The following is a 24,322-nucleotide window of genomic DNA, read 5'->3' on the forward strand; positions in this document are numbered from 1 at the left end:
TGACAAAAATTCTGAACTTTCATTTTGACAAATGAATTCTCACAGTAAGTAGATAAAGACAGATGTAATCCAAAAGGCAAATATTTGCAGTGAAAATAGCGAAGTCTGAACATGGATGTTCTCTCCTGCTGTCAGCCCTGAAGATAATTTGCTACTGTTCCATATTCTTTGCTGTTGTTCTTTGGCTGCTGTTGCTACTGCCCAGTAATGTGACACGTGCTGTCTGAAACTGACTGAGGTATTTGGCTGTTTTTTTTTTTCTTTTTCCTTGGACGTGCATTTGCCAATGTAGTTTTTCCTGTTTTTGTCACGCCTGCAGCAAGACAACCTGGGCTCGCAGTTCAGCCACCTGAGCCTGGCGCGGCAGCCCCCGGCCGAGGGCGCGGAGCCCGGCGCGGCGCTGTTCCAGCCCGGCGTGGTGCTGCAGCCCCCGCAGCAGCCCGGCTACATCCTGAGCGCCGCGCCCGCCGCGCAGCCCGCACACCCCGTGGGGCAGCCCGTGCTCCCGCAGCAGGGATTCGTGCAGCAGCCCGTGCCACAGGTACCACAGCTCCTCCCCAGAGCTGCGGGGAAAACTGACCGCGCTCTCCTGCTCCGGACCTTCTCAGACGGCCCGGGGCTCCCTGTGGGGCTGCAGCTCTGCTTCTCTTCTGGGGTGGGCTCTTTTCTGGGCGTGTGTTTTGTAATCAATGACTTCAGTTCACTTGAAGAGTCACAGAGGCTTTCCTATTTACTTACGGCTGGTAAAACTCACGTTGTGCATTGTTTTCTTGTCTCTCAAATGCCTCTTGGTAGAAATTAGAGATTGTTACTTTGACAAGGAAAGTAGAGAAATTGGCTCTTATAGAGGGAATGTATGTAGAATAAGGGATTTTTGAATCACTGAACTATTTAACATCCATTGTACCTTTTAATAAATTTTGCCATCTTTGTTTTATGGAGTTTGCATTTGTCTAAAGTTGTATGCCGTGGTGACCCTCTGGTTGTTCTTTGCAGATGCCACCGTGTTACTGTAGCCCCAGCCAGTACCCGCACTCCAGCCAGCAGTACCGCCCTGTGTCTGTGCATTACAGCACCCAGCAGAACCAGGCCCTGCCCCAGCCTGGCCAGCAGACAGGTTTGTTCTACTCTTTCAGCATTTCATTACAACACTTGAGGTGGTTTTTCTTCCACTTTCTCACTTTAAACTTATTTTGCTGTAAAATTTCACATAAAGTAGAGGATCAAATGTAGAATACAAAGTGAAACTAACCTGAGGTGGAAAAATATGAGGCACTTGTGTATGAAACTTGGGATTCAAGCCATTCCTTTGAGTGGCTCATGCTGTAACTTTAATTATAGGGAGTTTAAAATAATTTTAAAAATTTATGACTTAGTAACTAATAACTTGCTTAACTTGCAAAGTAAAATAAATTAGTACCTTTAAATTATGTACCATTAAAGAGATGTACCTTAAGTGAAAGTTCTACGGTAAAGATCATAATCTTAGATGCTGTGGCATAAAAAGAGTGCTGTGCAGAAGATACTGGTGATACTGTTTTACTCTGTCTTTCTGTCCTGTGATTAAAGGTATCAGGGTATTGGATGGAATATATAATGGGACTTACGTGGTTACCTGTTTTAGTAAAGACTGTTCAGCTGTATGAGGTGTACCCTCCTTTGAATGTTAGCAAGCTTCATTTCCATCTCCTTCCTTTCTTATCTCTTTTTCCTTACAGATTTTAACTGTAGGCTACCATTATTCTGACAGCTTGTACTTCTAAATATTGTTATGACTTCTTCAATAAGATCTGTATTCCTGAAACAAATTTACTTCTCAGTAATACCTTGACTCACGGTCAAAACCTTCAGAAGTAACTAGTGATGTTTGGAGGCAGAGATCCTTAAAGACCAGGCTTTTATACCAGCTTTTAGTTGAATACATAACCTCCTTCTGGGTTTCCTTCAGGAGAGTCTTTTTAATTCCTTCCCCTGCCCCCAGCTTATGTGTTGCTCTACAGAAACAGGGTGGAAGATCAGCTTTTACAAATAGAAACTGGATTTATTTATATCTTACGAAGCAGCATGTAAGAGGGATGGCTCCTCTTCTGTACTTCTAGGAGTGCTCCAATAGTAGCAACACTTGATGGAGTTATTCAGGGTTCAGTTCACAAAGATTTCCTTCAAAGGAAAATAAATTACTTGGTTTTGCAACTTATGTTATCCACTGGTGTTAGAGATGTGTTACCCAACTGTATTACACAACCTGCTTTCCTTAGAATTTTTAATACCTAGACTACTTAATAGCAAAAAGTCTGAGGCTCAAGGGAATTACTTCCCACTGTGGGGACACCCTGTGTGAGTAACACACAAACTCCCCAACTCAGAGAGCTCAGTGTACATTTGTACCCAAACAAACCCGTCTGAATTGGAAAGCACGGGGTAATAAGGTGCAAAGGGATGAACTGGTTGCTATTAGGTAAGTTCCCTTCTTGCATGTTTTTAGCTCTTTATATTTTAACTGAATTTCACTGCCTGTGGGTGAGAAGTTCAGCAAGTGAACTCCCTCTCTGTCCTGGAAGAAATAAAATAAGCAAGCTGTGCAGGCAGCTGCTCTACTGCTTTGGTCATGTCCCCTGTACCTGCACTCTGACATCAAGGGATCATGTTTAGGTAGTATGGGCATGGTCCAGCCAATAATTCTATTCAGTGTTTGGTTACTTGGTGTTCACCAGCACTAATGGGAGAAAGAAGGATCTTACCAGAAACTGCATAATCAACTGAAAATCTCGAAACTGCTCTCCAGCCATTGCTGGTTCTCATTAAATGCTTTATAGACAAATCTGAATCTGCATTTTAGAAGTGGATGGTTCCATGTCTTGTTATCTGTTCTGGAAACGCCTCATAAGATAGTGATTTGAAAATTCTCTCCCTTGTAATTTATTTTAAATCATTGATATTTGTATTAATTTGACACAAAGCTACACCTGAAGTGGTTGATGCTTATTGAGTAATGTGTGGTTTTGAGCCAAAGGCACCACGTTACTTGGCTCATACAGCAAAGTGCCTGGGCAAAAATAAGAGTTACAAATCTTGCGTTACATAAAAGCCATGGGGTTTGTTCATCTCAGAAGGTGATTACTAACTATGAAATAACTTTGCAAACATAAATTCACATAAAAGATGACAGCTTCTGAGGGTATGGCAACTGTGGAGCCACTTCTGGTCTAATGTTGAGGAGTGGCCTGACTTTATTGATGAGCTGTTGGATTCGGGGCCGTAACACTGTCTGAGAGGTTTACATTTCTCACAGTGAACCGGTCTCTTTTTCAGCTGCTTCCTGGCTTCCTTTTTAAAGCGGTTTCAGGTGAAATATTGGGGGGGGTTCACTTTTAATAAAAATGCTTTTGTTGCCCAAAAGATGTTGGGAGAAGAAACCTCTTCTTAAGAAAAAAGCATTTCTGATTGCCATGGTAATGTGAGCCCAGTTACCACAAGACCTAACTGCAGGTTGTTTAAAAATCCAGTCTGAGCTACAGTTCCTGTAGGAACATCAGCTGCAGTTCAACTGGCTCCTGCTTCACAAGCCAGGGTTAAAACTACTCCAGTTGTAACAGTAGTTGTAATAGTCATAACCAAGCTCATCAACTCCCAGCTTATTAACCAAGTGGTTGTATTTGCTTTCCTCTTCTTCAATAAACACTGTTTTTCACTCCTAATGCATTATTCAGAAAATGTATTTCTATATTCTGAGAGTTAACTTTTCTTCTATTAACTGTGATTTCTTTTGAGTTATGTAAATGTGAAGAAACCTGCTCCTGTTTTTTACCTCCAGTTCCAGAGTAATTCTTTGTAATGGGACAATCTGCTGTGGCAGGTGTGGGGTTTGTGCTGAGTGCTGCATTTCTGTCAGCCCACTCTATGCAGAGGTGAAACTGCAGCTAAAAATAGAGCATTCTTTGGAACGCTCTGGGAAACCTTCGTGGCAGCCAATTTGTATTGTTCCAGTTCCCTCTGCTTGCAGAATTGATTGTGTCTGTCTCTGCAAGTGCCAGAAAAGGCTGCAGAACTACTCACAGCTCCACTGCAATTTCTGGGACATGAGGGGTTCAGAGTGCAGGGGCACTGATGGGGTCTGTCACACCACAACTTCCCATTCTGCTGCTTTTAGGGGCCACAGATTGTTTTATAACAAAGTATGTTGAAGCATTTTGTATATTACAGATATGAAGGGCATTTTGTGCACAGTTCAAACTGAAGTTATTAAAAATTCTAAGTACTAATCCTATTTCAAGCATGTATTGTTCTGAAGTTTTGTCTAGTCCTCTGAAAATATTTATAGTGTGTTGTGTGTTTCCTAATGAATAGCTGTCTTGGTTTTAACAAACTGAACCTTCTTCCCTTTAATTTTCTGAAGCAATATTTGATTATATTAACAGTCTTCTCTTAGTGTTCATTGTTGCAGTTTCTATAGAGAGCCTGCTGAGGCTGTTAGTGCACAATGTTCATTGTACCCTGTGTGGATGAAATCAATGAACATCGGTGGCTGCTGCTCACAAAAAGGTGTTTCATGTTAACTGAATTACTTGCAGAATAGACCAAGCCTTTTTTTAGCACAGTTTAAAGAAAACCCAAGTGAGTTTTTGCAGCTAAATTTGCTGTATTATAGTTCCTTGCCAAGGTAGGGAGCATGGGGAATGTCAAGGTCAGTGGGCTGTGAATGTGTCCAACTCAAACACAGACTCTTCTTGCCGTCAGTGCATCTTGACAAGCCCAGTTTTGTTATTCTGGGGGGATAACTGGCTTTGTCTCAGAAACACTGACTGTGCTGGGGGTTTGCTGATGTGGTAAGTAGTGCACACCTGTATGACAGAACATGAGAGAAAAAGAACTTGTGTCCTGCATGTGTTTGGATCATGGCAGCAGTTACCTGCTAAATGCTTTTTAAAAAAAGGAGGAAAGGGGGAGTTTAGATTGGACTTTATAAATGCACAAATTTCTTGTTTGGCACTCATGCTTGAGATGTTTTGGTTTGGGGGTTGGGGCAGGGTGGGGATGGGGGTTTGAAGGTTTGTTTTTTGTTTTTTGGGGTTTTTTTTAAATATGAGAGGATACCAGTTTAAGCAATAATAAATTGGTTTAGAGACACTATAGAGGGGTGAATATGAAAATCCTTATTTGTATCCCTAAGATAATTTTGAATATAAAACATCTTCCACTATGTACCAACATGGCTTGAACTAAGAAGAATTTTCTCAGTCCCCAGTTGGTTTTAGCATTACAGATTTCAAAAGAAATTGTCCCTTTTCAAAGGATTTGCACATATGCCTTATGCAAATTTTCCTGAAGTCTAATTTAGTTTTGAATTGCAGTCAAGATGCTCTAACCCCTGGGGCACCTGAGGTCCGAGCTGAATTTTGCACATGTAGAATTTTCAGACCGAAGTACCTGGAATGGCCTTGTTCACAGTAGCAGACAATGAACTGGGTTTGATCCTGTCTAGCATGCTTTGTTCAAGTGCTTCCAGCTTCCACCTGTCCAATCAAGGTGTTAATGCATGTAAGCCAGAGTGTAAATGAATAGTGCACGCATGTGGGAGCAGCATTGCAAACAGTATGGGATAATAGTTCACGCTGAATCCAAATGAGTAAATCCATTAATTTTAATGTTGGCTTCTTTTTATATGCATGGTAAGTTCAACTGTTGTGAAGCTGACAGATTAAACAAGCCATTGGAAAATGCTACACGTGTATTTTCGCATAGGCAACTGTGCTTAAAATGTGTTCATTATTTCAAAGTAAGATTTAAATATATAATTTCAGGTTACCAGATTTTGCCCAACCAGCAGCAAAACTACCAGGGTTTAGTTGGAGTTCAGCAGTCTCAGAATCAAAATCTAGTCAGTGGCCAACACAACAACATTGGGAATCAAATTCAAGGTGTGATTGTTCCATATCCTTCAGTGCCATCTTATCAGGTGGGTAATGTTCTTGTAACTTTCCAATGACTCTTCTGTGGGTTTGCATGTTGGGGTTTTCTTTAAATCCTTTGCTTTATGGTAGAAATAGTAGAAAGCTGCAAGCAGGTGTCACAGGTGACTTTGGGGACAGAAGTTAAAGATACAAACCCACAACTGAAGTGAGAAGAAAGTGTCACAAGTGCACAAGTTCTAGTCCTGTTGAAGCCAAGTGCTGTGTCAGTTGCAGTTCAGAGGGTGGGAAGAAAAACTTGGAAGGTTTCCTTCCCACCACCCCACTTTCTATTGTAGAGAAAATACCTTGTTAATTCACGGAGTCCCTTGGAGCCAACATTTCCATTTGGGGGGAAAAAGATTTAAAGAATTTTTTTTAATACAGCACTGTTCTTTTAGGTACTGTTATCACCATTCTTCTGTCTTTAGAGAAAGATCTCCAGGAGATCTTTCAGTTTCTGGGGTTATTTTAAAATTCTTTTATCAGCTGGGTGATGGTCAAGAGGCAGAAACATTGTCTGCAGGAGGAAATCTTACAGTGTGGCCCGTTGCAGGTTTCGGTGCCTCAAGGTTCCCAAGCAGTGCCCCAGCAGACATATCAGCAGCCTGTTCTCATCCCCAGTCAGTCCAGCCAAGGCCTGCCCAGCACAGGAATGCCAGTCTACTACAGTGTCATTCCATCAGGCCAACAGAACAACCTCAGGTGAGTTTAACTGGTACTTCATTTCTCAGCACTGGCTTAGTGGCTTTGGAAGAACTGTCAGGATCTGCTTTTAGTGCTGCAGATACTAAAACTATTATTTTAAAGGCAGACTTAGAGGCACTCTATTCTTGCTCTTACGCAATTAAGTGAAGCAAGCAGTACTGCTTTAACTGTGACATACTTGTTGGAAAACATTGTCTCCATAGCACTTTCAGCAATACTTTTACTGCAGTTCCACCTCTTAAATTTTCTGCATTCTGTTTCTTACCCATGAAACACCAGTGTGCTCAGCAGCTCAGTCTTTCTGCAGTAATATTTAGGATGACTATCCATATTCACTTCTTTTGTCAAAGATATTACATTAATAATGTGTAGAGGAAAAATAATTTGAACCCCAGAAAAAGGCTGACTTCTTTTTTGGAACTTTGTATAGAAAAGGTTTAGCTTACTTTGTATTGTAGATGAGGCCTGCTGGCACCAAACTGGCTGTAAAACAAGTATAGAAACTTGGCTTTTGTTTGATAAATAACCTTTTTTTCTTTTTTCTTTCTTTTTTTTTTTTTTCTTTTTTCTTTTTTTTTTTTTCTTTTTTTTAACCTGCCTTGGTAGCAGCAAATTGGTCTGCATGTACAGCCCTCCCTGAATATACATCTGTGTCCCCAAAGCAGTCTATTTGAGAACAGATAGGCAAGTACCTAGGAGAATTCATTAGGATTAATGCTTGTTACAAGTTTTTCTTTCTTGAGTTTTTTTGAACTTACAAATGTGCAGCATTTAAAAATACCTGGGAACTTTGAAACAAGCAGCATCAGTTTGAAGCTTGCTCATCCTTTTGAGAGTGCAGACTTCAGTAGTATTTGTGTCATCGCTGCATGGTTTCCTCCACTTAAATCTGAATTGCTGTTCTTTGGATCTGAAGGTTTTTTAATCCTTTTCTGTAGTTGCTATATTTGAGATTCAGGGAAGTCACAGGTAGGCTTAATTCCAGACTTTTCTTGAATTAAGTTTGGTTGCTTGATCTTTTGTGTAATTTAGAATGTCCTTGTCATTTATTAGGAATTCAGAGCAAACTAGCAAGCAATGACAGCATCTTGCTTTCATCAGAATAGTTACGCTGCAGCACTTGAACAAGGAAAGCAGAATGCTGTTCTGCAGGAGCTGAGTGTCAAACCTACAGGTCACTGCTGAGAACTAGAATCAGTAGGCAGATCAGAAGCTGTGTGAGAGCATCTGTGTTAGTTTTCACTTGGTTTTGCCTGCTTTAACGGAAGGGAATCTTTAAATTAAAATTATGTATGTGACCTATGGGACAAAGGATGGAACTTTTGACAACATAGGTAAAAATAGGAGATCTGAGAGGATTAAACCTACTTTTTGTCCCCCACAATTTGAAGGAATTGTTTTATTCTTAGAATGTTCATGTGATAGTACAGGATTCTGTATGCACTGTTCTGATTATGGTCCACCAATCGGATATTAGTGATATAATAGAATCTGTGTCTGTTACCTGGTTTTCTTCTGATTATCCTGAAAAACTACCTGGCATAAATAAACTTTTAAAGTAGTCCTTTTCCTGCATTCTGCAAACAGCTGAATGGTTGTTTATTTCCCCTGGAGTCCTGTTCCATTTCCCACACCCCACTGGAAAAGCCATCCCCTCCCTGGGCTGTCACTGAGGGACTGCATCCCAAATCCTCATGGCAGGGGCTGTGGGCATCACTTAACTGAGACCTAATTCTGCTTAAGTGACCAAGACAACAAAATGTCTTCTTTATATTATTATTATTATTATTATTATTATTATTATTATTATTATTATTATGCTGCATGTCTTTATGCTGATGTGGAATTATGGACACAAAAATAGACTATCAAAATAGGTGAATTAATACAGTTTCTCAGTGTAGGCAGGACATGTGTTTTTGCTAAGGAAGAGGTGGGAAGCTTCAGTCTTCTGCAGAATGAATGAATTCAGGGGTAGGTGGGAATATTACTGATTTGAAATAAACAAAAGCTCAGTGATTTGCAGTACATGTAGACAGCAAATGCAGAAGTTGTGATTAAATGAATGTAACATAAATACCTGTTAGTCATGTTCTTTTTTTATTATTACAGTTCATCTGTAGGATATTTGCAGCCTCCTGGATCAGAGCAGATACAGTTTCCTAGAACATCATCACCGTGCAACTCACAGCAGCTTCAAGGACAGCAGTGTGCAGGTTGGGTGAACAAAGTTTTTATTGATAAGCTTAAAAAATGTCTGGTATTACTGTGCTAGGTGATTTGATATTTGCTATTAAGGATTGGATTTAGAATTAAATGCTGTATTCTATTTCCTGTTTTGTTCCATTTTTGAACTTATTTTCCATTTTTAACCCTGAGGCAGATTCATTTGAAATCTCAATGTTTTTTTAATCTTGAAAATATCTCGAGTTATTTTCTTAAAATCCAATCCCATATATCATAATGCCTTGCACATCTACTGGTGAGGTAAGACAGACATGTGAACCATACACTGGCAGCAGAATCACTTCCATCCTTTCCTGAGCAGCCAGATGGGTCTGAAAACTTCCAGATTTGGGTTTCTGTTTGACAGGAGCAAGGTACATTTTGGAAGCAGCATACTTGGCCCTTCTGCTTAAGAACCATTCTAGATTTCAGTTAACAGAGTAGGAGCAGGAAATTTCTTAAGACGTCTTGAGAGGAGTTTGAAAACTGAGCATTGTGGGGTTGCTTTTTGACTTTCTGGAAAGCTGATAGTACTTCTAAGCTGTGTGGAGTGTTTTGTTTTTATGGCAGCCTTATTTACTGCTTTTACTTTCATAGTTTATAGCAACCATTCAAGTCAGAAGCCATCACCTCCTACATTATTGCCACCTTCATCCAAGTCAAAGCCACAGCAGGCTGCTTCCATTGTGCACTACAGCATAATGTCTCCACCCTCATCATGTAAAAGTTCACCCACTGGTCTTTCCATCATGCAGCCAAAAAAAGGTATATTTTATTGGGATTTTCATCTAAGCCATTCTGTCTAGAACCTGCTGTAAATTTCCAGATTGCTTTCATGGCTATCTGCTAGAACAGCTGCAACTTGAGTGCCATCTCTGATTTTTTATTTTTAATTCTTCATCTGTAATGTATTATATCTTTTAAAATCTTTTTAAATTATTGTATCTTTTAAAATAATGTGGGTAACTTGCAATTTAAGTGAAACAGTGGCTCAAATGTAACTCAGCAGAAACATTTAAGTCAGGTTCAGAAGGTTTTGATCTACAAAACACTTGGGTAATTTTTAGAAGGTGTGTAAACAGAAGCTTCAGTGTGTTTGAAAGCAGTGTTGACATAGATCTTGTCAATCCATGAAACCTTTATAAATGTTAATATCCAAACACTTCAAACTCTGAAGGTCCAACCATAAAACTGATGGACTGGTCAGGAAAATCAGAGCAGGAGGGTTGACCACCAAACAAGAGATTACAGAACAATCCTGTGACCACAGTGGCACTGTCTTTATCTACTGTTAGGGAATTCCATACATTAAAGGCTTGGTTGGTAAAAGAGGGGTAATCTCAAATTCTGTTCTCTCAGTATTTCACAAGCAAACACTAGATTAAACAACCCTAGATTCTGCTACAGATGTGGTGTTTCTTATAAACATTGAAGATTTTTTAAACTTATTTATTAGTAAATAGATAACATGCACTTAAGTGGCAAGACAGCTGGATTAGCAGTTCATGGGCAGGTTTGGTTTGGTTTCCATTTTGCTACAAGTTTGTTTGGCTTTGATTCTGGAAGATTGTCATTTCAGGTGTCTAAAGTGGGCCTTGCACTAGTTTGTTTTTCTGCCCTCCTGTCTATGCTGGGAGTGCTGGTTTGGTGCAGTTTTGATGGCCGGGTTCAGACCTGTACACTGGGGTTTAATGAAGCTTCAGGAAGGAGGAGATCCTCTATGGGGGAGCAGTTCTGGGGAATAAACCCAAACTTGTGCTTTTCAGTAAGTGAAGACACTGAGATGCTGAATGAAGGCCTCTGAGGCAGGGCAGTGAACAGTCCCCAGACAGAGTTGTGTTACAGGGGACCAGACTGTAAAGCTGGGAGGCTTTGAAGGATTTCTGAGTTTCCCTTCTCAAGGGATTTGGCAGGTCATAAAGTGTCTGCAAACTGACTTATGCACTCTATGACACTTCATTGTGTCAGGATACTTGGTTAGCAGAAGAATTCCATTTATTTTCATTTCCTGAAATGCTGGGAAACTAGAAGCAAAAGAAAAAACACGGTTTTCTGAATGTATAAAGTTTTCTTTTGCAGTTTAAATTGCATTTTAGATTGACACTCTTGTAGAGATGATGCTGTAGACGTTTCTGAAAGACAAACATGTTTTTGTTGGGTGTTCCATTCTCACAGAGATAAGTCAAAAAGTATGCTAGAGTGAAATACTGTATATAAACCTGTAAGATGTAAATTACTATAATTCATAAAATATATAAGCATATGCATATAATAGTAAAATGGAAGCCATTTTTGTGTGTTAGACATAGTCTGTATATAGGTGTTTGGTATATCTCAGGTTTACATGGAGAGACTAGAGAAGTTTATGGCTTTACCAGTGGAAAACTGTTGTGTTGTATATACTATTGGGATTTTGTAGCAGTCGTAAACAGAGCTGTATTTTATCCTGCTGTGCAACAAAACAGAAATATTCACAATGTGGCTCTTACAGGGACTCTAATTTATGTCCTCTGCTAAGGCTGGCCTGATGCTTTGATGGCAACCTGTAACACCTGGGTAAAACTTCTTGCCATTAAAAAGAAATTATAGATGTGAAAACATTGTTGATTCAGTTACCCATATAATAAATATTTCCAGATTTACAAAAGCTAATTTACAATTGCGAAATTTACAAAAGCTAATGTAGTTTTAATGTTATGAGTTTCCTATTCTACATTGTTTGGTTTGATTTTTGAAGAAGTCTCTTTCTTTTAGTGAAAATAATAGTCCATTATGAAAAACACCAGATGAATGCATTTTATAATTTGTATTTTGGTGTTATGATGTGGCAGCAAATTGAGAAGACTGCAGAATCCTGCTTTAAAGATGGATGTTGAAATGATGTTTAAACTGTGTTTTAATCATGGTTTCTGAGAAATGCTGTAAAAAGAGGGTAGAGCAGAGAAGGAAATTGCAAACAACCATTTACAAATAAAAAGGGCATTGCATAAATTACCTGGAGCAGAGATGGGAGATGGTTTGTCTCTTGGACAGCCTCTCCTTACAGCTCCTGGTGGGCAACCTTGTGGAACAGTGCTGGATGTTCAGGTGTTCTGCCCAGACTTCAGAGTTTCTGTGGCTACCCAAGTGTGGGGATCAGTTTGCAGTGTCTACTCAGCAAAACATTCCTAAGGGAGAACTTGTGAGGGTAAGCTTGCCTAGACTAAAGCTTGATCCCAGGTCTTTCTGATCTCTGCTGTCCTATGAGAGAAAACATTTTGAGTCTGCATTGCTGTAGATCATGTAAGACTAACTAGGAAACTTCTGTTTTTAAATGAAGCATATTTTCGCTTAGTATTGCATTCTGCAACATGGTGCTCTGATAAACACTGCAGTGAATGTTGAATACTGTCAGCTACTAATAAATAGGATGATTTCTTTCAAAAACATTCTCAGCAGTGAGTTTCAGTGGCTCTTGTTCTGGGAAGCAGCCCTCTCTAAGTTAACTATTGCAGGTGTAGCTGATAGTGGAAATGTAACTGTAAGGAAGACACTGCTCTAGTTTTCTAGAATCAGCAGCTGCTTTAGCAAACTATATTCCGTGTGTTACTTTCCCTTTCCTTGGTGCCTTCCTGCGTGCCGTGTGTGCCCAGAGCCTGTGTGTGCCAGGCTGTGCCGTGTGTGCCAGGCTGTGCCGTGTGTGCCAGGCTGTGCCGTGTGTGCCAGGCTGTGCCGTGTGTGCCGAGGGCCCGTGTGTGCCCAGGGCCCAGGCTGTGCCATGTGTGCCCAGGGCCCGTGTGTGCCGAGAGCCCAGGCTGTGCCGTGTGTGCCCAGAGCCCAGGCTGTGCCGTGTGTGCCCAGGGCCCGTGTGTGCCCAGGGCCCAGGCTGTGCCGTGTGTGCCCAGGGCCCGTGTGTGCCCAGAGCCCAGGCTGTGCCGAGGGCCCGTGTGTGCCCAGGGCTGTGCCGTGCCGTGCCGTGTGTGCTCAGGGCCGTGCCGTGCCGTGCCGTGCGCTGACGGTGCCCTGTGGCTCCCTGTGTTGCAGCCGTAGCGCCCCCGCCCGCCGGGGGGGTGGTGATGATGCAGCTCAATGTGCCCGGCGGCGCCGCGCCGCGGAACCCGTCACCGCCGCAGAGGAAACCCGGCAAGTACTACTGTGATCACCCCCGCGGGCACAAGGCCACGGAACTCAGCACTTTAGACGGTGCTGCACAGGTAGGACGTGCTGGTTTGCTTCTCCACGGTGATTTAAAATATGCGTAAATTCTGTCTATTTTCAAAAGTTCTTTTTGAGGAATAAAAATCTTGCTCTGGTGATGCTTAGTAGAGCTATTTTAACTTCATTTAAATCTTGGAAGGCTGTGGATGCTTTTCAGCTTGTTCAAGTAGTACTTTTTGAAGCACTGATGTGTTGTTTATTCCAGCTGCAGCATAGTCCTCAGCTGGCCAGCCCTGTCACCTCACCAGACCAGTCACCAGCACCAGCCCAGCTGTCAAACATGAAGAACATCCGTCCCACACTGACACCTCTTTCTATTGTGTCCCAGTTTTCTAGACCTTTTGTCCCTGGACAAGGTATATTTTCAGTTAACTAAAATGTGTGTGTGATTTCTGTTTGAATGTTTTAAAATACAAGTTAGATGAGGATTTTCTGATGAGTTGTGGCTCACTTTAGTAGTATTGCTGTTGAAGCAGAACCACCAAAATTATTCACTCAAACATCATTTAAAATTTCACCTTATCACTCTGCACTGATAGTGTCCCCCATATCTTCAAAGGCTTTTCATCTCCTCATTAATGTGTTTCTCTAGCACACTGGCTTTCTCAAATTTCCCGTTTCAGCATTGCAAATATTAATAAAATATTTGCTAGAATTTAGCTTCAAGTGTTAATAAGCACAAATCATTAGCTGATAATGCACTGAATTGCACCACTGCCTAAGCATGTATTCTCCATTCCACTGTAGAAGCAAGTATGGTGGGATGGAGGCTCTAGCCAGGACTGTACCTCAGTTAGTATTTCAGATAGGACCCACCCAAAGACACAGAAAATTCCTTGCAGAAGAATTTCAATCCTCTGCTGCCATGTGAACAGGAAAACAAAAAATGGGGGGGTTTCAGAAGATGGGATAGTTGATAATGTTTAAAATACAGTGATATAAACATCTTTTGTCACTGAGCAAAAGTATCCTGGTAAAATTCCCTATCTCAAAATTAACAGGTCCATTTTTCAGAAAGATTTACTTTAATGCAAAACTTACAGAAAATTCTGTATGTCTCTCTTAGTGATAAAGAGAACCTTATTTTCTTGTCTTTGTCTTATTTGTTGCATAATCTTTGTCATTGCTTTGTATTCTGTTGTTGTAAAAATTCCAGGTGGCCTGTTTGAAGCTCCCTTAATCTGCTATGATTACTGAAAACTTCTAGTGCATTGTCTGTGTGCATCCTTGCAACAAATAGAAATCTGTAGAGGGACCTGGCTCTAATCAGGGCTATAACCATGAAAATTACTAAATTAGCATGCTGAGAGGAGCTTTAGACTTACTAAGCTCATTTTGAAATAAAAGGACTTACCTAAGACTGCAGTGAAGAAAAACTCTGAGTGTAATCCCTAAATAGCAGAAAGTTTGTACCTTTTCACCTTGGGATCAGGACGTGGCTGACACTGATGGAGTCAGGGCAGCTCTGAGTTTGTTACGCCAGCCAGACACTCAGCTTTGTGCTCAGCAGTTCTTCCTTCTCTTCTGTGTAACATTCAGTGAGAGAGGGATTTGGAGGAAGATTTCCTGTAACAGAAAAACCCTTCTAATTACCTTTCTTTTTAAGGAGATGCCAGATACCCATTGCTTGGCCAACCCCTGCAGTACAATCCATCTTTATTACGTGGACAAGTAACAAGCCAACAGGTACTAAAAGAACAATCTCATGGCAACAATGAAAAAAAGCAATTCAGGACTACCATTACAGCCACCCTGAACAGGGGAATGTGTTCTGGCACCTGGAGAGTAATGGAGTGGAAGGTGCTTGCTTTGCAATAAGTTTTATTCTGTGTCAGTATTCCCCGTTGTTATTGTTTGTTGTATTAAAAAAGTGAGAAACATTTATCTGAACTTTGCCTATTAGGCACAGTGTAGATGATGATTTTTTTTTATTTTAAGCAATTCACTTGCTAATTCAAAAAGCTAAAGGGGACCCCTTTGCTAGAACTATTTTCTTCTATTCAGGTAACCATTAAAAAAAATACATGTGGTAATTTCTAAACAAAGAGTGGCTTTGTTCCTTGTAAGAAAAACAAACCCAAAACATTGGTATTAGCAAAGTTGAAAAGTCTTTCCCTCTAATTTTTGGGACACATAACCCCCCCTGCCTCTACCTTGCTCAGTTCTACCCAATGCCAGCTAGAGGATGTGATGGCTGGGGCAGGGGAATGTTCTTCCAAGATAGAAGGTGATTTTTCCTCCCCATCATTGCCTTCCTCTCTTCTGCAGTGAAGGATTGAATGTGCCTGCCTGTAGGATTTATCAAACTCAATAACTGAAATTGGATGTGAAAATCTTCTCTGTCCCATGGTGTAGTGCAGGCTGTTTTTCAGACATTCCTCTGCACTGCTTTTCACTGAGGTGACTGGGAATTTTAAGATCCTGATGGATTGTCATTAAAGTACACCCTTTATGTCAATCTTGCCAGTGTCAGCCTGGAAACAGACATGGAAACAGGGGGAAGAAACCAGCAAAGAAGGCTGCTTCAGCAGATCTTGGTGCGGGAGAACCAGGTAGGTATATTGCTGACTGACACAGTCCTCCAGAAAAATGAATTGTGGTGATGGGCTGGGAATGTACAAGAAAAGCACAGGTGAGAAGGGCCAGAGTGAAGAGTAACTGGACAGAAATGGACATGGCAAACATTGGAAACAAAAGGATGGAGAGGAAGACATGGAGAGGGGAAGACAGAAGTTAAATGGCAGAAGTGTAGTTTTGAAAGCTGGAGAAAAGACTAGAGAAGTTCAGGATTGGAGAGTACTAAAAGAGGTCCAGTTTACTGGACCTGAGTTGTGTGATACTGTTACATTAAATATTAATTACACACACCCTTGCTTCCTTTTACTGGTGTAACAAGAGGAATCAGACATAAACCACAAATTATTTGCACATTAATATATTATCTGCACAAAATATAAGCACATTAGTTTGTGCTTTTTGGTTTTTAGTTTTTCCCATTCTAACATATATAAATACACGGATTTGGGAGACAGACTAGGAGATCTACAGGTTAGCTTGTTGGAATTGGTAAAGATGTCGTCCAAATAAAATCTGATGGCATCTATCTTAATGCCTTTACTGGAAATAATTTTTGCTACCTACTGTCAACTCTTCACAGAAAGTTACAGAAAAATCAGTTTTTTCTAACAATTTAGTGGAAAGGATTTTTTTTTTGAGATAAGACAGACTTGTTTTTTTGGCATGGTGATGGGTGAAGTGTGACCAGGCAAGGCCAGTGAGATGCTATAGTGAGTTCTGAAACCTGCTTCAAAATGAGTTGTTGATGATTTTATTATTTTCCCCTCTTTGTTCTGAGGACCCTCCTTGTATTCCCAGCTTTTACTTGCACACTTGTACAAGTAAGCAAATAGTATTTGTGAGCAGTGCTAAATGTGAGACCAAAGGCTCTCTAGAATATCCGGAAGGCAAAGCCTGTGGGCTTGATATCAGCCAGCTGGAGATACAAGTATGAAATTTTTAATTTCGGGTGTTGTATGATTAAGTGCAATAACCAATTCAGATCCCTCGTTTCTCTTCTTTCAGTTGTGGGTAAAGTCCTAGAAATCACAGAGCTGCCAGAAGGCATAACTCGTACGGAAGCGGAGAAGCTCTTTGGGGAACTGTTGAAGGTGGGCGCCAAGATCCGGTGGCTGCGGGACGCGCAGTGCCTGCAGGCGCAGCAGCAGCGGCGGCTCTGCGGGGACGGCTCGGAGCCCTCGCGGGCCGGGGACTTGGCCTCCACCTACACGGTGCTGGCCACCTTCCCCAGCATGGCCGCGGCGCAGAGCGCGCTCAGGAGACAGAGCGGCGCCGCCGTCGGCAACTTCCGCCTCAGGAGCAGCAAGAAGCACTACGACTTCCACGTCCTGGAGAGGGCCAGCTCGCAGTGACGCCGCTGGACACTGGGCCTTTACTGCTTCCGTGTCCTCCCTCCTCGATCGGTTTGATGGCATGGGGTTTCTGTTCTCTCCATAGAGACTCCTGGGATGTTTTGTCACGTGACATTTGCCACTGAAGAATAAAGAACCCGGTGAATCCAGCAAGATGAAGAAAAAAATTGACGGAGTTAATCCCAGACGATAGCAAGGAATCATCTTTGCGACAGGCAGCTTTCTGTAAGGAATGCTGCTGAAATGTCCCCTACTTTTATAGTAGTTTTGTTTTATATTTTTGAAATCTTGTATCAGATCCAAAGTTCTATTGTACAGCAGATGTTCATAAAAATCCATATGCAGATTTGTATTTTATAATCCCTTTTCACAGCCAGCACACAGCTGTCCATTCCAAGGCAGGACCCTGAGGATTGGTGGAGGGGAAAAGAGAACCATTCTAAGGAATTATATTCATTTTCTACCAAACTACCCGAGATCTTCAAGTTAACCTGTTCTTTGTCCCTTGTGTGTTTTTTAATTTTTCTTTCTTTTTTTCCTCTTTTTTTCTAAGAAAAAAAGAATATCATTTTGGTAACCAACTTCTTAAGTGGTCCTTGTGTTTTGCAATACATTCAAAAAATGTCAAAAGAAATTACAAGTTTGTGCCCTTGAAGAATTTGCTTCTGATCCAGCAAGTTTAATAATTGCTAGAAGGGGATTATGAATAGGTTACAAAGAATGTTCACTGAATCACATTTTAATACTTCTTTTTAACAAAAGTGTGAAGATACTTTAGGTATCTTCATACAAGTGTCAAAATATTTGCACTTTAATTGTGTTCCCACCAGTATGGGTCTCTTTCTCTTCCTTTTCACGCTAAGATAATTGTGTTTGATAAGTGCTGGAAACCTTTTTAATGGTTTAAGTTTTCATCATTTGCAGATGCTCACTGGACATTAAAGATTCATTGCACATAAATGAAACAAAACTTTTTCAACTTGTGTAATTTGCAAGTCTGTACAATGTGTGCTGATGCAAGCCTTTTTCAGTTCAAAAGAATAAATGTTTACAAACACAAACTTTCTCAGTGCACTTGTTTAAGCTTCTAGGAGTCTTCTGAGACCTGGATGAACTCGTATTAATGGCTGGGATCCTTCCAAATGTGAGAAAAGAACTTAAACCCACATAAAATAAATAATATTTATTAGGACCTCTTAAAAAACACCTGCTGTTCCTCTTCTGGCATTTATGTTATCCAGCCCTTCATAATATTTAAATATTTCTCTATATAAGTAAAAAAGAGAAATTAATCAGGTACTGTAAGGGACTGCTCTTGATATTTTATTTTTACCTCAGGAACTGGTTTGCTGTGTAGACAAGCAAGTGCTTGGTCATAAAGGTTTCATTTTGTGCATTTGTGACTTCTGAAAGAGGAAACTCAAGGTGAACTTTGTGTTTAAAAACATTTTACAGGGGTAAAGGTGAAGAATTAAGTTGCCTAAACCAGAATTAATTTTCATTGTTTATACAAATTATTCTATCCCTGAACACCCAAACAGTGATGAGGTACTTGGAGGAAAACTAAGAAAACTGACCGTCTGGGAATAATGTAGCCTAATAAATTAATTTTATGGGACTTGATTCTGTGAAATGCTGTAGCAACAGGTATTTACTAAAGATAAACTTAGATGCTGCCCTAAAACAAAGGGGAGGATGTTCAGCTTCAAGCCTCCAGGTGAAAGACAAATCTACTCATTCCAGTCTGCTTTTCTAAAAGGATGGTACTTGGCATTCCAGTTGTGCCTGACTGAGGGTGTTTCTTGCTGCTCCTTGGGCTGCTCTGCAGTTTACTGCACCCAAGGCCAAAGTTGGTAAAAGGGCCAGTTTATCAATTAGCCCTGCTCTGAATAGACAACGTGACTGCCTCTTGCTGATTGCCATGCTGGTTTAGGATTAGGGTCTAATCCTGTAAAAGGAGCTAAGAGATTAAAGGGCTGTAGGCACAGGTGTCTCCTGTCATGAACTCATTCCACTACAAGATCCTTCCAAGGTGTAGGAAAGGCAGGCCGTAACTGAGGGTTTCCATCTCTTCTGAGTGACCCCAGCACTAAATCCTGCATCAAATCAAACCCTTTCCAAAGGACGTTGCATGGCTTGGTGCATTTCATAAACTGCCCTCATAACAAACACAGAAGGAAAAGGTAATGTGAGGTGAGCATGGATGATGCAGCCCAAACAATGGGAAAGGAGAGATACACTGATTAGGAACAAAGCACAGAAAATACTTCATTTTTATCAAGGAAGTTGTAAACTTGAATGTCAGTTGCACTGGAAGAAAAAGTTTAAACATAGGATAAGCCAGCCCTATTCTACTCCAGAAACTGATCCTTTCCAGTTACTACAGGTCTGCCATCCTTTCTGAGTATGATTTCTTCTGTGTTAAACAGGGACAGTTTTGTTAATTTATTTTTATCTGGATCTGCTGATCTGAGCCACACAGGGACAATTCCCAGGACTTTGGCACTGTCAGAGGCTGCTGCTGTCTACAGTGGGGAAAGTATTAAAATATTTCCACTTCACAGTTGTGTTTATTGCTGGATTTCTCTAGTAAGCAAACAGGATCCAAACTCATCTACCCAAGACAGTTGATACCTTCCTGGCCTTTCTACCCCTCTGCCTCTTCTGGCTCCTTAAATGACATAAGCCCAGGCACTATGTGCAAAACCCTTGGCACTGCATTTGTTCCACGGATTTGGATCAGAGTCTAGAAAGCAAATAAAAGCACTTTATGCATGAAATAGATGCATGTAAAATGCCTTCTTATGTTCTCAACAAATCTCCTAGTACTCCAGTGTATTTCAGCTTCCTCTCATTTACCATTAAAGCTATTTTGAAAGCAAATAGTGGCAAAAGGAATTAAGTGGGGACTTCCATTGCAGCAATATAATATGTTTTGTTTTACTGAGAGTGTGTCTTAAGTTTCAGAACCAAGGAAAAGCACTGGAAGAATAAGCAGAAAAGCTGAACAAATGCAGCCATTACCTACTCCACCAAAAGCTACTCTTTCTTGATTTCAATTTTTAATTACCATATGTTGTAAAATGCCTCCCTGAACTGTGAACACTTTGTATAATTTCTGATATTACAGTCAAAAAGATAATTAAAATTTAAGAAAATAAATTTAAGCCCCATTCTTTGAGGACTCCCAAAACCAGGTGAGCCTGATGCTGGAATTGGGTGGATCATTGCAGCACAGCTCAGAGCCCACACGTGCCTGCCAGGCTGGGGCTGGTGTGTTTTGGTGAGGCAGACAGGCTTACACCTTCCCTGACATTCCTCCCTGGGCAAATGTGACCTGTTCGAACATGAAATATTTGGGTTTCACTCACATATGCTTCGAAAAATGACATGTAAAGGAGCAGAGTGCATGTAGGAAGAAACCTGTGCTGTGGTGTACACAGACTAGAGCTCAGGTGTCTCCACCTGCAGCCACCCCTAACCCTCCTGTAGGACACATGATTTGCAAGCTCTGGGTGCTGCAGGGCAGCTGTTTGCAGATGGGGTTTTATCAAGGCACCAGAAGAACTGCAGCTCAATCCAATAAGGTACTTGGGTACACAACAGGCCTTTCACAGGGTGAACTTTTTACCTACTTCCTACCTTTTTGCAAGCCAGTTCCTCCTCAAGGTGGAATGAGCAGTTACATTCTCATCCTGTGACACTCATTTGTGCCTTAAAACTTCACTTGTCGGTTGTTTTCAGTTAACCTTGTACTAGCTTGGATGCCTGAAAGGGAGTCAAAATTACAACTTACTTTCTAGAAATACTATTTAGCTCCATGATATATTTTTCCACATAAAACCAGTGCAAGCTTCAAGTTCCTGCATTTAGCCCTGAAGCAAAGACTGTTCAGATGAAGCTTTGGAGAAAACTGACCAAAACACTTCAAGGTTACAGGTCATGAAAAATTATTGTAACTGGAGTTTTAACATATTTCTAACTATGAAAGGAATTATTTCAATCCCTTCAGTGTTTCTACAGCTTGGTTTTCATTGAAGGTTGATACACTGCCTCTTTTCAATGTCCTCCTCCTAATCACATTTAAAACGTTTTGAGTCTTTTGCCTGTTGATGTCAGTAAGTATAAAATTCAAGTCCACAATGTTAATGTGACTTCATTTTGGAAGCTTCATTTCTTGGGTGTAGACCAGAACCCTTAAAAGGGCCTGATTTGCAGAACATTCTGAAAATTGGGTCCCTGTAAGTTACCTTATTCTGGAACCTAAGACCAAAGTCACCATTCACATCTAAAACCTTCAGCATAAATGAAGCTGCCTCTTAGATTACTTGAAAACGTGTGCAATTATGTTCTCACCACAAGGTGTATGGGCCTCCTCTTACATCAGTGCCTGCCTTGTGTCCTTGCAGGGCCAGTGTGGCCCTGACTCTGTTCAGCAGCCCTCACTGCAAAGTTGATTTTTTTTATTCTGCTTGCAACTGCTTGATGCTTCACGATGTTTGTCAAAATTTGTGGGGTTGAAAGTGGATCTTGCTGAAGACATGATTCAGCATTATAATTTGGTCCAGGACACAAACACTTCAGTGTTTGCTGCTATTTTTTAATTTTCCAGTCTCAGTGGTAAAGCTCATGCACTGAGTCGTAATTTGGGATGCATGCAGCCGTAATGGACTGTGCCTGCACTTGGGAAGGAAAACCAGAATGTCAGATGAGCCTGGTGCTGTAAACCAAAGAGCTGTAGAGGACAAGCTGTTGTATGCTTTTAAAACTGGAATAAGTTATAAAAATAAACTGTGTTGCTGTGGATAATGCTTAACAGTGAGGTTTATTCTTAATTCTGCTCCTGTGCCCCAGTTAACTGGGAATCTGCATTAGCTGGGGATTGATGAGGACCCACGGTGCTGACAGCAGTGGAATGTTTCAGACACAGAGGTGGAAGACACGCTCAGTGCTGGGCTGACTTCACACCAAGGATCTGTTACACTTCAGCTCCCAGAATTACTTGACAGTTTAAAAGGAATATTTACAAGCAATATTGCACATCATACTTGAATTACAGTGGCCTCAGTTTGAAGTTGAGAGGGAGACACTAGCATTCTGCTTTTTTCTAATATCCTAACTTCTGTCCTAGTTGTAGAGTTAATTAGCTTTGCCCTTCTTTGGTTTTCCAGTGTAGTTACTAAGAAACATCATTTTTAAGTGTGCTCTGATAGTCCACTACCCTGATTTATACAATCTGGGAAATACACCAGACCTTGACTCCACACTTGCTCACATTTGTGGACTTTTTACTGCCTTAAACTGGTAACTTGGATTCTTTAATTAACTGTTGATTTAGGGTGAAGCAACAGTGCAATTTAAAAAAGGAATTTCCTAATAGATACTTCCCATTTTTAATCTAGATAGAAGTGTCCTGGTTTCAGGGAGAAAAAGTGATTCTCCTAGAATGTGAATTACTGCCCTGCATTGTTTCCCACACCAGTAACTGGAAACACGCAAGACACTCCCTCTGTCAAAGAACTGAATCCCAAGTAATGCTCCAGCTATCAAACTATTTTTCATATTTCTCAATAAAACTTTCTACTTACTAGTTAGTTATCCTCTCTTTTTCTAGGCCGACAAACTGCACACTCTGTTGTTTCCGGACATACTTGAGCCAAAAGCTCTCAGATGAACAGCAAAGGCACATCCAACAGCAGCAAGTCAGTGACCCAATAGCTGGAGAATTCCACTTCTAAAACTGTGATTATTTGAGAATGTAACATAAATAGTTCCTGAGGATGTAAAAGATTGTACACCTTCACAAAAATTGCATGTCCAGTCAATAGTAAGCCCTTCTTCTTCTTCCTTGTTTCAAATGATATCAAAGAGTTTGAAAAACGTATTGGCAAAACAATTTTCAACACATGCAGTGTTCAACATTTCACTCACCCTTCATGTGAAACTTCCAACTTAGGGTTCTAAATCAGATGCAGGAAACTACAGTTGCTGGAAATGCCAAGAGAATTAGTGCAACACATCCAAATTTATTAGAGAATTCAAAATACACCTTACAACCTAACCTCCTCCTCTACATGCACTTGTGTAACAGAGATGTCTCTTGGTTTACAGCCAATATAAATTTATCATTTGATACTATCCAACCTTTGGCATTGCCCTTAAGTATGTTTTGTATCATAAAGAAAGAAAATACAAAAATATACAAATTTTTAAAAAAACCCATCTACAACCATGTTCTGATGGTATTTCTTTAAGAAACTTGCAGAGGCACGACACACATGCAAAGCTTACCCTGTGAGCAGGATTGCTGTGACATGATTTCCACATGCTGCACCTTGGAGGAGGTAAAACAGATTTTGTACACTGTTACCAACACTGATTTGCTTCCTTTTCACTGTAAGTTTGTAGGGGTTTTTAGTTGTTACTATCCAGTTACACAAGGTAGGGCAGTGAAAGCTTCCCAGACTGAGAGACCGTGTGTCTTTTGGCCTTTGAATGTTTGAGTGCCTGCCTCAGCGGGTTACCCAGTACACACAGTCACAGTCCTAATGGTCTTTTAGAAAAGCTCAAGTGCAGTGTTCTGTCCAAAATGTTATCATCAGAGCACTTTGACATCAACCGTCCTGTCCTCGTTGCTGTGAAATGTCTATCAGGAGTTCTCCTGCCTTGCTGGCTGTGCTGTGCCAGTGCCCCACCAAGCCCGGGAGCATGGAGGATGGCCTGGCTTCACCTCCTGCCTCTTGTGGAGGATCGCTGCACACCACACAGTTTTTGTTGGATTTAACATGGATCTGTGTCGTTTCCCCCATTGCTTTCCCCCAGGCCCGCCCTCGCGTCCCCCGGGGTGGGCGCTGGGGCAGGGATGGCTGTGGGTGGCCATCGGTCCTGTGGGTAGCCCTCGGCTGCAGGAGGTGCCCCTTTCCCTGGCAGCTGCCCCAAGAATCACGGAATTGTCAGGGTTGGAAGGGACCTGTGGAGATCACCCTGTCCAAGTCTCTGCCAAGGCAGGGTCACCTCGACCCGGTGACACAGGGATGTGTCCAGGTGGGTTTGGAAGGGTGACTCCACACCCTCCCTCAGCAGCTGTTCCAGTGCTCTGCTAAATGTAAAGAATTTCTTCCTCATATTGAGGTGAAATTTCTTGTGCCGCCATTGCTGCTCATCCTCTCACTGGGCAGCACTGAAAGGAGTCTGGCACCATCCTCTCGGTACCTGCCTTTGAGACTATCTGAGGTGTTTATTGTGCATTACAGAATCACACAGTCAACTGGTTTAGAAAAAACCTCTGAAATCACCGAGTTCAAACTGACCAAC

The 24,322-nt window shown here is 41.2% G+C and overlaps 1 protein-coding gene across 10 annotated transcripts in view; it reads left to right on the plus strand.

The window, feature by feature from the left end:
- The window catches only part of R3HDM1 (R3H domain containing 1), a 49,627-nt gene extending 32,079 nt beyond the window's left edge, over positions 1-17,548 (plus strand). For 8 of the 10 annotated variants that reach the window (XM_066323155.1, XM_066323158.1, XM_066323161.1 and 5 more), the window contains 11 exons: positions 320-541; positions 997-1,117; positions 5,802-5,956; positions 6,505-6,653; positions 8,769-8,872; positions 9,480-9,647; positions 12,906-13,075; positions 13,285-13,435; positions 14,686-14,765; positions 15,547-15,631; positions 16,662-17,548. In XM_066323155.1, the coding sequence (XP_066179252.1) occupies positions 320-541; positions 997-1,117; positions 5,802-5,956; positions 6,505-6,653; positions 8,769-8,872; positions 9,480-9,647; positions 12,906-13,075; positions 13,285-13,435; positions 14,686-14,765; positions 15,547-15,631; positions 16,662-17,008 (1,752 nt within the window). In that variant the 3' untranslated portion in view covers positions 17,009-17,548. The remainder of the gene's footprint in view (positions 1-319; positions 542-996; positions 1,118-5,801; positions 5,957-6,504; positions 6,654-8,768; positions 8,873-9,479; positions 9,648-12,905; positions 13,076-13,284; positions 13,436-14,685; positions 14,766-15,546; positions 15,632-16,661) is intronic. The other 2 variants (XM_066323160.1, XM_066323162.1) reach the window with 1 other exon arrangement.
- The last annotated feature ends 6,774 nt before the right edge of the window (positions 17,549-24,322 follow it).

This window comes from Sylvia atricapilla, chromosome 7 (genome assembly GCF_009819655.1).
Source record: "Sylvia atricapilla isolate bSylAtr1 chromosome 7, bSylAtr1.pri, whole genome shotgun sequence".
Taxonomy (NCBI): domain Eukaryota; kingdom Metazoa; phylum Chordata; class Aves; order Passeriformes; family Sylviidae; genus Sylvia; species Sylvia atricapilla.